A 9,796-nucleotide genomic window follows, 5' to 3' on the forward strand; every position below is an offset into this window, starting at 1 on the left:
CACACACAAAAGTGGAAATCAGAATGGCACTGGCCCTTTTAACAGTAATACCATAATGCAGAAGATAGTGGAGCAAGATCTTCAAACTTCTAAGGATTTTGAATCAACAATTCTAAAATTATCAATTAGGTGAGTAGGTAACACAAATTCTTAGACACGCAAGTTCTCAAAAAAAAATTTTGGAAATTAGGTAAAGTAGGTGGGTGGCATGTCCTTTCATTGTCGTTTGGGACCAAAGGCTATGCACAGATACTGAGCCTGGGCAATATCATCCTCAAGGGGATACAAATTAGTTCTTGGAGGGCAAAAATATCTTAGCTGTTAGAATAGTTTGTGGTCCTCCAAAGCTCAGCCTTACTCTACCCTTAACTAAAGAATTAAATAAAAATTCTTTATATTCAATTTCTCCTTTTGGATTTTCTTGGCTATCACACCAGCAGTATTGACGTTGAGTTCATGGGAGAGACAACAACAGGTGCAGGCAGTGCTACAAAACCAGGGTGAGTGGATGGCTGGACCGAGGAACTGTCTCCGGATGGAATGCTTGGTCTCAGAGCCCTGCAGTGAGAGGTGGCCGGCTCCTGCCTGTGCGCTGCCTTGTTGACGGTGTCTGTGGTTGATGCTTTGTGTGCCTTGGACTTTGAGAATTAACTAAAAATAGTTTATATTCTAATATTTGATTCTACAAAAGTTATTCAGCCCATCATTAATCATGTCAAGGTCTTAAGAGAAAAAATGTCCACATTATTTAAATAGATATCTGGAAGCTAGTTAAAAGCTATTTTTTAATGTCAATCAGAATTTAAAAGTTAGCTTCACTAAAAATGATTTTTATAAAATGAATATAATTTTGCCTAGTTTTACTCCTACTGAAAGTAGCAGTTTTGCGCTATTTAAAAAAAAACTCTGATTGCATTGTTAAATATGCACATAAATGGCTAGTTTGCATATGTAATTAATAATTACTATTTATATAAGTAAATAAATTACATTAGAAGTTAGAGTAGTTCCTCCCCTTATCTGCAGGGGATTTGTTCCGAGGCTCACAGTAAATGCCTGAAACAATGAATAGTTTTTATTATTCAATTCATAAGTTTTCAATTGCACAACATTCTGAGTAGTGTGACAAAATCTTGAGCCGTCCTGCTCTGTCCTGCCTGGGACGTGAACCATCCCTTTATCCAGTGCACCTGTGCTATATATGCTACCTGCCCATTAGTCACTTAGTAGCTGTCTCTGTTGTCAGATGGACTGTCATGATATCCCAGTGCTTGCATTCAAGGAACCCTTATTTTACTCAATAACGGCCCCAAAGTGCAAGAGCAGTGATGCTGGCAACTCAGATATGCCAAAGAGAAGGCATAAAGTGCCTCCTTTAAGGGAAAAGGTGAAAGTTCTCAACTTAATAAGGAAAGAAAAAAACCATATCCTGAGGTTGCTAAGATCTGTGGTAGCTTTTATTACAGCATGTTGTTATAATTGTTCTATTTTATTATTATTGTTTTTAATTCTTACTGTGCCTAATTTATAAACTAAACTTTATCACAGGTAAAGGATCTGTATAGGAAAAAACATAGTATATATGGGATTTGGATATAGCACAGATAAACAGTATGTACATCGACAGATATACAGTGTATCTATGGTATTAAAATTTCATAATTAGAAAGTATATCTTAAAATGCTCCTTAGAGAGGAGATAAGAAAAAATATTGAGAGACACTGCTCTAGGGAAAAATATTCATTTGATTCATGATTTACTATTGATTAAAGTTCTCAGATTCAGTGACATTACATGTTAATAATTAGATTTTTGTCTGGTAGAGATATAAATAATTTCTGTCCCATCCACTGGAAAAAATGACCCCGCTCCCAAATTATGGTTTATAGCCCAATGGGCATTAACCAAATTCACATCTAACCCAGTAACCTTATCTTCCTGTTAATATCTAGCTCCTCAAATGCTCTTTGAACTGGCCATTGCATCTTACTTTGACATGTGTTCATTTTGTCTTTGCATAAAGGTCATGATTTTATCTTTGTGAAAATTACACTTGAATGCCCTTTATTTTCTCAGAGAGGATGTTGAGGATGTGCTCTATTAAAATCAGGGAATAAAAAAAAAAATCAGGGACTAAACCAAGAACAAAGGAGCTATGGGAGCCCGGAGAGAAGGGATCCCACATAAGAGAGAGGGGGGGGGTTTCTCATTCTGCGGGAGGAGGGAACTTCTAGGATGACAACCCTGTGGCAGGCCCAGAGAGCAAAGCTTCCAGATTGGAGCAAGATGATAGAGGGCTCCCCAAGAAAAACATCAAACTGAGGGGTCACTTAAAGTGTCTGGATTTATTAAGAGAAGTTTCAGAGTTCTGTCCAAAAGTTTAGAACAGAATTAGCGATAGGCACGAAGAAAGTTAAACGAACTACAAAATAAGAATTTCAGGAAACCAACAAAGTTGTGCAAGAAAAGTCATCCATTAGCTTACTACGTGTCCCCGCTGTGAATAATATGTAAATAGATGTAATAATGTAAATACTGAATATTGATTTACCTCCCGAAATGTGATATAACTATAATTGGGGAGAATTTGTGTGTGAGAGGAAGGTGAGGAGAGTAAGTAGTTTAAATCCCCTACTCTAATAACAAGGGAAAAGATAATGTGGAAATTTGATAAATCAAGAAATACTGATGTAAACATTTGTGATAGTCTTTTGATGTGTCAATTGACCAGGCTACAGTCCTCAGTTACTCAATCAAACATTAATCCAAGTGTTACTGTGAAGGTATTTTATTGGTGTAAAGTCCATAGTCAGTTGACTTTAAGTAAAGGAGATTATCCTAATGTTGATGGGCTTGATTCAATCAGTTGAAAGGATTTAGGAACAGATCTGAGGGTCCCTGAAAAAGAAAATTCCACCTGTGTACAGCACATCAGCTCATGCCCAGGAGTTCTAACCTGACCTTCCTGATGGCCTGCCCTATGGATTTCAGGCTTGCCTAGCCAGCCGCCACATTCACATAAGTCAAGTCCTTGCAATAACCTCTTAATAAATATCTTCTACTAGTTCTGCTTCTCTCGTTGAACTCTGACTGATAGAACATATCACTTCAAAATATACAGATGAATCGTCAGACACAAATGTAAAACAATTAAATGTATTTACTGAGTTAAGGGCTGGAAGATGAAGAGTTTTAAGTGTTATTGAACACAATAAAAATTAAATTTAAGAAAGAGAGAAGGAGGCCTAGTTGTTATTGGTGGCCACCTTTCCCTTTGCTCTTTAGAAGCAGCTCACATGATATGCCATGAAATATTTGTAAAGTTGGTGAAGGCTAGTTTCACGTATTTATACATACTTCCAATCCCTCCTCCCATCTGGTCCCCCTTCCCCTCGACACGCACTGATTCAGTTATTCCTTGTTCTCAACTCTCTTCTTTTCCACACTTTTGACTTTGCATTAACCCATATTAGTATAACCTGTTCTTGTTGCAGGGGAAGCATGGAAGAAAATTGGCAGAAGGATTTGTTTTGATGAGTAGGGAGGTGAAGAAAAGCCTGGAAGTGCAGAGAGCTTCTCATTGGTTGTTCATTATGGGGAGACGTAGAGAACAGGTCAGGAGGGCTCAGCTGCTGAAGATCCTGCTTCCAAAATAAGGGAAATCATCAGAGTCCAGAGCTCAGCAGATGATGGACCCGTGGAGACAAATGAAGTCAGGTGAAATCTCTTGGAAGAGAGAATGTCTAAGTACAAGCATCCCTCCTCACTCAAGAAAGCCTACTCTTATAGACAAAGAGCTATTGGTCAGAAAGAGAAGTGAACTGGGCAGAGCATTTTTAACCAAAGGCTGAATTCTTCCTGCAACCTAAGTCCCAAACTCCGGACACAACTGCTCTGACTCCTGAGGTTCTCGTGGAGCTGGAAAGCAGATAAATGGAAGAGGTGGTCCAGCATTTCGACTGAACATGGACATTTGGATGCTATATGTTTAATATCTAGTGACATAAATCAATGTGCAGGTTTCAGTGTATCACACTTTCCAGCTTCTAGGCAACGATCTATAATACCAAATATTCCACCCTCCACCTACCAGGTGATTGGGGCCTCTCTCTCCAAGCAAAGATGGCAGGGATTGGGAGGTGGGGATGGGCCTCTTGGAAGAAGCGCAGATTTTAAAAAATATATACCATTCTATATGTTAGAACTTTTCATACATGTAGTTATAACTCTATATGCTGTTTTGTAAATTTTTCACAATATAACATGAAAACAATAAACTATAAATCATTAAATAATTCATTCTATAAATATTTTTTGATGATCTCCTGTAAATATTTTTTGAAGTTAGTGCGAGAAAAACTGCTGCCACCCTAGTAGCTCTGAGTTCTAAAAACTGTTTTGTTTCTTGGGCATAATCTAGCAGTAACATATTGCTGCTGAGGATCTAGGTATTGATCTTGGTTAATTCCATTGACCCTTTCTAACGCACTGCCATTTTCCCTAATAGATGAGAGAAATCTATTTTTATAGTTATGGCTATATCGACCTGTCTAAAATATATAATTCATATATAAACTGATACTCTAAGAAAAAACAGAACTTCCCATTGACACTTTTTAGTGAGAGCATAGATCAACTGCAAAATCCAGGGATGGCTTCTTATTTTCAAGTTTACCTGAGAATGTAAACATTTTCATCTTTTGGTTGAAATTTAGACTAATTTATTTAGAAATTTGAGTCATACCTTAGTGATTTAAGAACAAATTTATTCAGCACGTTGTTTACTGAATAATTACTGTATGCCAGGTCCTTTGCTACACTCTGGAAATAAAAGTGGAGGGAAAAGTGACTTGGGAGAAAAGAGTCATATAAGTAAATAAATCACAATGTAACACAGTAGGAGCTTTTTTGAAGAAGATTAGCCTTCAGTTAACATCTGCCGCCAAGCCTCCTCTTTTTTTTTTTTTTTTTTTGCTGAGGAAGACTGGCCCTGACCTAACATCCATGCCCATCTTCCTCTACTTTATATGTGGGACGCCACCTCAGCATGGCTTGACAAGCAGTGCATAGGTCCACACCCGGGATTTGAATCAGCGAATGCTGGGCTGCCAGAGCAGAACATACAAACTTGACCACTGTGCCACTGGGCTGTGCCAGTAGGAGCTATTAAAGCAACTTGAATATAGTGTGATGTGAGGATATACCTTAAGGTCAACTCACATTAGGAGGCCACATTTAAAAAATGTATTTTTTTATGAGATACTAAAAATGTAAATGAAGCTCACTTTCCTTATTTACCCAGAAACTTCAAGAAGGTTGGTGGATAGCTTCAAGAACTCACAACTTTGTGAGTCCCGAAAGGAGTGAAGTTGCCTAAGGAATAGCATTCAGCTGAATAATGGTTAAAAAATTATACAGAATACCAGAGAGAGATGAAACGATATTCCACCCAGCAGCTCAGGTGCAAACTTCATCAGTAGCAGGGTGGGGGTAGCGTTGGAAGATGGAACAGAGATATTATTACTCAAAATGTTAGAGTGTTAATATACTTTTGCTCAGGACCAGGGAAGGAGGGTGCCTTTTTGGGGAGGGAAAAGGCACTTTGGGGGTCTGTGTGGCTTTGAGGATGGAGATATCTTTATTTAGAGGCAAATTTGGCTGTAGTGAATTACAGGGAAGATGAGGAGAGGGACTCATAGCTAAGGAGAGAGTGGAAAGCAAGGCGTTGTTTCCCTTTTCATTTCCTTTTTAATTACTGGGTCAATTCACTAATTAGGAAAAGAGCCTGGAATTTGGAGGTCCAACCATGATTCTGTGCTTCAGAGAAGGCACTTTGTGGTTACAAAGATTGTATCAGTGGTAAAAGATCCCCATAAGTAAATAATACTAGATATAATTGGAAGAGTAACTTGTCACCTAAAGTTGTCTAATTTGCATCCAAGAAATAATTTAAATAATGAAAGTCACTAGCTTAAAAAAAAGATCCATGAAAACGTTAAAATGTATGTGACTATATTTGGCAAGATGTTTTGTAGTTGAGAAAACTATGCCCCATATACTTCACAGATACAAAAATACAAACTAGCACAAAGCATGTAATTAGATTTTAAAATGACAAATAGGGAAATAGTGCTGAAAATATCTAGTCAGGCTAAAGAAAAACTACTTGCAATGAGAGAGACGAGAAAAAACTTTTCTAAACTGTGGCAGTTGCTTATGAACCTGTCGGTACTATTAACAATACAGAATGGTTATTTTGACAGGGCAAATGCTGTCAAGTTAGCTTTAGAATAGTAAAAATAACTTTGGCTTTGGAAACTGAACGACATGCATTTGAACCTTAGTTTTGTCGTCTTCCTAGCTGTGTGAGGACCCAATATGACAATGTTTGGGGAATGTGCTATAACAGGTAAAGACCAATACAAAAGAAGAGCTTTGGGTATTAAAGGCATTGTTTCCAGAAAAGTGGATGGAGTCCATAGATTAAATGAAAAGAGGACACCACTGCTTAAGCAGAAGAGAACCAATATGCCATACTGAAATTGAAGGCATTTTTTTTAGTAGTGTTGTAGAATTGTTTTTCAGATGTAGCATTTGTGGTAGGCAGCCCTTAAGATGTTCGCTAATGATCCCCACCTCCTGGTATTCACATCCTTGTGTAGTCCCCTCTCACATTGTACCAGGGATGAACTGTGTCCAATAGAATATGGCAGAAGTAATGGCACGTAAGTTCTGAGGGTAAGTGAAGAAGACACTGTAGCTTCTCTGTCTCTGTCTCTGTCTGTGTTTATGATCATTCACTCCACAGGAAGCCAGCTGCTGTGTTGTGAGCTGCCCTGTGGAGAAGCCCATGTGGTAAGGAACTGAGGCGTCGGAGCAACAGCTGCATGAGTGAGTTTGGAAGCAGATCCTTCAACCCAGCCAAGCCTTCGGATGACTTCAGCCATAGTGAACTAAAACGTCATGAGACCCTGAGCCAGAACCACCTAGCTAAGCTACTCTTGGATTCCTGACCTCAGAAACTGTGTAAGATAGATGTTTCTTGTTTAAGCTGATAAATTTGGATATATGCATATATGTATATATTTATATAGTTTAGTAATATATCAACCTGGCTGAGCTAAACTACATTTACCAGAATTCCCTTTTCTGTATGTTTCCAGTTTCCTTGGGCCACAAGAGAAATTCTTGTGAGAATGGAAGTGAAGTGGCAGCCATATTGTAGCACACGCATGCTGTCTCCTATCTGCTGACACACCCTGTTGGGGTGAGGCAGTCGCTGGGCCTGTAACTGCTCCACCTTCTCTTGGATCCTTCTTCAGCTTCTCTAGGACTTGAGCTAGGTGTTTATGTTTACTTCTGTGAAGAAGAACCTGGCTTCCACGTCACCAACGTCAAAGGCAGCATGAACTGATTTAGGTTTCAGTCTGTCCTCATGGGTTCTAGCTCATGCCTTTGGGGTCCAAATGGTCCTTGTTTTCCCCAACTTTGCATCCCTCTTTCCTTCCTCACTGCTTCCTTGTGCACTTTAAGCTCCAGCTTCAGATGTGAAGACAACAGTCTTCTGGAGACTGCTTAACCAACTTAACCAGTTGAGTAAGGTCCAACCTTTGTAACTAATTCCTATGTATGTTTACCCAAAAACATATGTGCATCTATATCTATACATGTGTGTATGTGTGTATATGTACATGTGTGTATATGTACATGTGTGTATATGCATGCATGCACTTGGTTCTGGCTATGTGGGATCCATCATGATGAAAGTAATGATAATTTTTGCTGACATGTTTAAATTACAGTTCATGTAATTGATTATTTTTTCTCACTTCCGGTTCTCCCAACCCCAGTTTTCTATCCTTTTTCCCAGTGATGCTACAAGGTAAATAGTTATTGTACTACATCCTCTAGGAGTAAAATCTAAATACTCTTGTAAATGAAACCTGATAACTGAAATTATAATAACTCAAATGACATTAAAAGGGGGAAGATATTGAAAATTTCAAGCATTTAAGAGGAGAGGTGAAGGTGAACCAAAAGTTCAATGAGATTTTCACTTCTGCGCCTTGCTTAGAAGTGGAAAGAAGAGCCTCCTTTGCCTTCCTCTGCTCTCCTTCCAACAGCTGACCTATGGGATAGGGCCGGAGCTCATCACACACCCACGAGGACAGTCTGCTCCTAGGTCAAGCCTCACACTTGGCTGTTTTTTGTGTATAGAAAAGGACTATATGTGCTTTCTTCCCTATGAAAAAGACATGGTTGTGGGAAGTATTGCTTTGTTTTTATAACTGGAAATATTGTAGCGTGTGATTTTTAGAGGAGGAATTGATATTTTTTTTGATATCCACCGTGTGGATGAGATTGTGCTGGTACTTTACATCTCCTGTTGCGTTTAATCCACAGAACAAAGCCATGAGTTCGGGACCGCCACCAGTATTTCACAGATGATCAGACAGGCTCAGAGAATTTAAATTTACTTGCCTGTAGACATAGAGCTGGCAGGCCTGTCAGACTTTAAAGGAAATGCTCTTTCTGTAAAACTGCACTGCTCCCTTTACAGAGACCTCAATTCTGACAAGAGTAATTATAATAATGGCCTAATTTCCTCATTGGTCTGAAGAGAATGTGGATCTGCTGGAAATGTTTTTACATGTCCTACGTGTAGTTGCGTTCAACGCTCCAAGAATGTTTACATATAACATACGTTGTGAGCCCTGCCTTCTCGAAATCAGTTCTCTCAAGAGGTAGCATAGCACTGAGATAAAGAACATGAGTTCTGAAGTTGAGCTGCATGAGTTCATAGAAGTAGTTCCACCACTTTATGACACTGGGAAAATTACTCACGCCCTCTGTGGTTCAGTTATCTCATCTTTAAAAGAGATCTAATAGTAGCACCCACATCTTAGTATCATTAGGATTAGATTACACATTTTTTCAAAAATCATACATGCACACAAAGAGCACTTACTATGGGCTAGACATTATTTCAGTGTCACGCATACAATAGCTCGTTTTTTACTTCTCTGTAAGACAGGCCTTGTTAGTATTTCCATTTTGCAGGTGACGAAGCTGAAGCACTCAGAGGGGAAGCAATTTGCTCAAAGTCACCTATTTATTAAAGCCCAGGAGTTTGGCTTTGGAGTTTATGACCTTAACCAGTAGATAACCTCTCAGGGACTTAGCAGAGTGCTTGGCACAAAGTTCATGCCCCATAAATGTTAACTCTAATTAATAGTTCAAGTTTCTCCCAGTGACCTGGCTCATTAAAATACGTTAAACGTGCTCCTGAGCGCTAGCTCACACCTGTGAAGGGGCAGTTGCTGTTCCTCAAGTTGAGCCTGTGAGGAATGTGCTCCCGGAAGTCAGATGGCGGACTCCCCTAAGTATGCTCCACAGTGTATCTGAGTACACCATACCGATGAGTGCTAGTTCCCATTTTGCATGAAAGGGTAAGAATTAGTTGCTGAATGGATTGGCGACCAGCAACAAGCTCCAGTGAAAGGCTTTTGGAAGTATCCACTTAAAAGATTTTGCTTTTCTGATGTCACATTATCTTTTTATTTTGGAAAATCCTGTCTTTTACACTGCTCTGGAAAAGCTGTGGTGCCCCAAGAGAAGGGATGTGTGAATAATCACCATCTATATTATCACCTTCTTTGAAATAGAAAGCAATCCTTGGAACGTTATTTTTCTCTTAAGACCCAATTGCTTACATATGTTCATGTATGCTGTGGCATTGTTATCAATCATACCACTGGTTATTTATTTGTATCAAACGGATGCCATCAGTGTCTG

At 39.0% G+C, this 9,796-nt stretch overlaps 1 protein-coding gene across 1 annotated transcript in view; it reads left to right on the forward strand.

The window, feature by feature from the left end:
• LOC106783079 (uncharacterized) overlaps positions 1-4,293 on the forward strand; it is a 71,774-nt gene extending 67,481 nt beyond the window's left edge. Inside the window, exon 4 of the mRNA XM_070264303.1 lies at positions 3,496-4,293. Within this exon, the coding sequence (XP_070120404.1) occupies positions 3,496-3,657 (162 nt within the window). The 3' untranslated portion in view covers positions 3,658-4,293. The remainder of the gene's footprint in view (positions 1-3,495) is intronic.
• Positions 4,294-9,796: the final 5,503 nt, after the last annotated feature.

Source organism: Equus caballus, chromosome 4, assembly GCF_041296265.1.
Source record: "Equus caballus isolate H_3958 breed thoroughbred chromosome 4, TB-T2T, whole genome shotgun sequence".
In the NCBI taxonomy this organism is placed as follows: Eukaryota; Metazoa; Chordata; class Mammalia; order Perissodactyla; family Equidae; genus Equus; species Equus caballus.